This window comes from Temnothorax curvispinosus, unplaced genomic scaffold, assembly GCF_003070985.1.
Source record: "Temnothorax curvispinosus isolate PA1 unplaced genomic scaffold, ASM307098v1 QBEX01005981.1, whole genome shotgun sequence".
Lineage (NCBI taxonomy): Eukaryota > Metazoa > Arthropoda > Insecta > Hymenoptera > Formicidae > Temnothorax > Temnothorax curvispinosus.
In genome coordinates, this window is record NW_020215761.1 from 1 (window position 1) to 2,604 (window position 2,604).

A 2,604-nucleotide genomic window follows, 5' to 3' on the forward strand; every position below is an offset into this window, starting at 1 on the left:
TCTTCGCACTCCAGCGAATATATCAGACTGTCCGTATCCGTGTAGGCAATTCGACAACAGTCGCGATAGAGCGGCACTATGTAGTCGTAGTGAAACTCGTAGAGACGCGTCTTGGACATCTCGAGAATAGACATACCCACGTAGATCGGCTTGTTGAATTTTACCTCGAGCCTTCGCAGCTCGATCGCCACCAGATTCTCCGAGAAGACGCTCCTGCTGTGAAAGTTTGGCTTAGCGATCAACGTCTCCGCGCCGTATTTCCCGTCTCATCGCGTCACGAGACGCACGTCCACGTGATCGCGCACGTTCTCCATAGTCTTGCCGAAGACGGCGTTGTTCATCAGTTTGTACAAATTCCGTTCGAACTCGTTGCTCGCGCGCGTCCTAAGCGCGGTGTTCAGCTCGATGTAGACGCGAAGCCACGGCGACTGGGCGAATCGCAGAACGCGACGAACGCGCGTCAGATGCATACCTAGTCGCAGACATTGCTGCAGGTTTCGATAGTGCGTCACGTAGCGCAATTTGTCGTAGAAAGTGGCGAGCAGTTTCTCCTGTCGTTTGCCGGGCGGTTTGTCGCGCGTCGGGCACAACGACAGATCCGCATGGGCGTCGTGCAGGTCCCGCGGGTACTCAAGATCTACCTCCAAAATGTAACCGACGTCGCTGTCCGTCGGCACGGTCGTCGCGTCGAAATTCTCAGGATCGTCGAGCCACTGGAAATTCGCGTAAGGCAACGATTCGCTCATAGCCCAGCCGTACAGATTGTTCACGTCGTAATACATGAGATACGTAGTGGGCTGGGACGAGTCGTGCGTCGGTACGTGCCTGTTGTTGGCTCGCGCGTACCTGAGCAAACATTGACTGAGGCCGCCGCGTATTCCGCGTTCCACGAACAGCACTATGTCGATGTCGGTGAGCAGCTCAAAACTCACGCCGATGTACCTCAGCATGGCGTCCCACGTGTACCCCGGCAACGTGTAGTAATGCGCGGGATCGAGCCCGTAACTCGCCGAACACGCGTCCCGAAAATTTTCAAATATATCCGCCAGAAGAAGCACGTCGGTCTTGAGATACAGATCGCTGTACTCGCCGAGATCTCGCACGCGAAAACGTCGCCAGACCCTCGTCGCGTGCTCGTAGTCGCTCTCGCTCGCGGTCTCGTCGGTCAGGGAGCTGTAAAAGGCCTCGCGCGGTGGAAGCTCGGTATCCCGCAGTTTGTCCGCGCCGTTGACGTACTCGTACGGAAACACTCCTTTGCGAGTAAGCAGATCGAGATCCTCCGCGCTCAAATCCGCGTACTCCGAACGCGTGATTCTTAGCTTGTCCCTGTTCAGATAGGACGCCAGGGTTTCGATACTTGCCGCTAAAAATTTATACGAGTCCACGAATCGAAGTTTCACGTACCGATCCCATTTCCTGTCTGTCTGCGTCTTCTTAACGGTCTTCGAGAAAGATATGTAGCTTTCCTTCGTGAGCGGCAGCAGATCGACCCCGCCCTCGAAATCGTTCGCGATTTTCTCGAGACAAAGTGCGCGTCGTAACCCGACAAATTGTGAAAGAACACGGGAATCACGTAAACGTTTCTGTAATTTAGATTGCAACGAGAATGCACCGGACCTCTGTAATGTCCGGTTAGGTGACAGTGATCCCGCACGCGCTTGTCCTCCGGTTGAAACGGTTTCCCGCACACGTGACAATGAGTCGCGAGCAAAAATTCGCTTTTCTTGTCCTCCGTAAGTTCCACCATCACTATATTGGTAAAAAATTTATTCTTAACGCGACGCGCGAAAACGCGAAGCTCGTTCACGAACCACGAAACGCAATCCTCACCGCGACGATATCTGTACGTGGACGCGGTATCGTCGTATGTGCAGCACAGATAGTAGCCCAGGCTGAACGGTACGTGACGCTGATAAGCGTATCTTTCCGTTCTCGGGCCCCCCTCGACGTTTTTCCTCTTCCGTCGTTTGAGAACACTCCAGATCCGCGTACTTTACGAAGGGAAGTCGCTCCTTTCTGTCGTAATTGTCGAAAGACAGCCACTTGTCGCTCTCGTTCGGGAGAACGACGGCGCAGTCGTTCATTCGGCCGCAGTCGACGCTGTGGGCGACCAACTTGTCGCGCGTATAGAAATAATGTAGACATCTGCGAAATAACGTGCGAGCGATTACTGCGTGTATGTAAAAAAATAACGCCTCGTCTTTTCCTTGTTCCTCGTGTTTCTTTTTTTTCATTTCATTTCATTTCTTTTACCTACCGATCACAAACGTGCTTCGCGCACCGTTTCGCTGTCAATTGCGAATTCACCAATCGCGACAGATTCTTTATCCAGGCGAAATGGCCCCCGGTTAACGCCGCGCAGCGTATCGCGCAGATACAGCAGATTTACGTGCCTGTCCCGCTTATCGTCGGTCAACTGCAGAGGCACGATCGCGTTGTGGTCGGCGCCTCGGCCGAACTTAGCTTTCTTTTCAATTCCTTCCCGAGTTGTAAACACGTTGATCGGTACGTCGTTCTGACGTTCGAATTTTCCGATCTTTTTCAGATCTATGGGAAAATCGATCCCGTCGAGATTCAGCACCGTCGCGTAATCGGGATACGAGC

General features: G+C 53.2%; 1 protein-coding gene across 1 annotated transcript; it reads right to left on the reverse strand.

Moving 5' to 3' along the window:
• Positions 1-9: 9 nt before the first annotated feature.
• LOC112455281 lies at positions 10-1,747 on the reverse strand (the record flags this gene model as incomplete). Its single annotated transcript, XM_025017087.1, has 3 exons — positions 1,613-1,747; positions 288-1,517; positions 10-230 (listed from the first exon to the last, which is right to left on the reverse strand). Coding segments are annotated over exons 1-3 (1,586 nt in total), but the record flags the coding sequence as incomplete, so codon positions are not given.
• Positions 1,748-2,604: the final 857 nt, after the last annotated feature.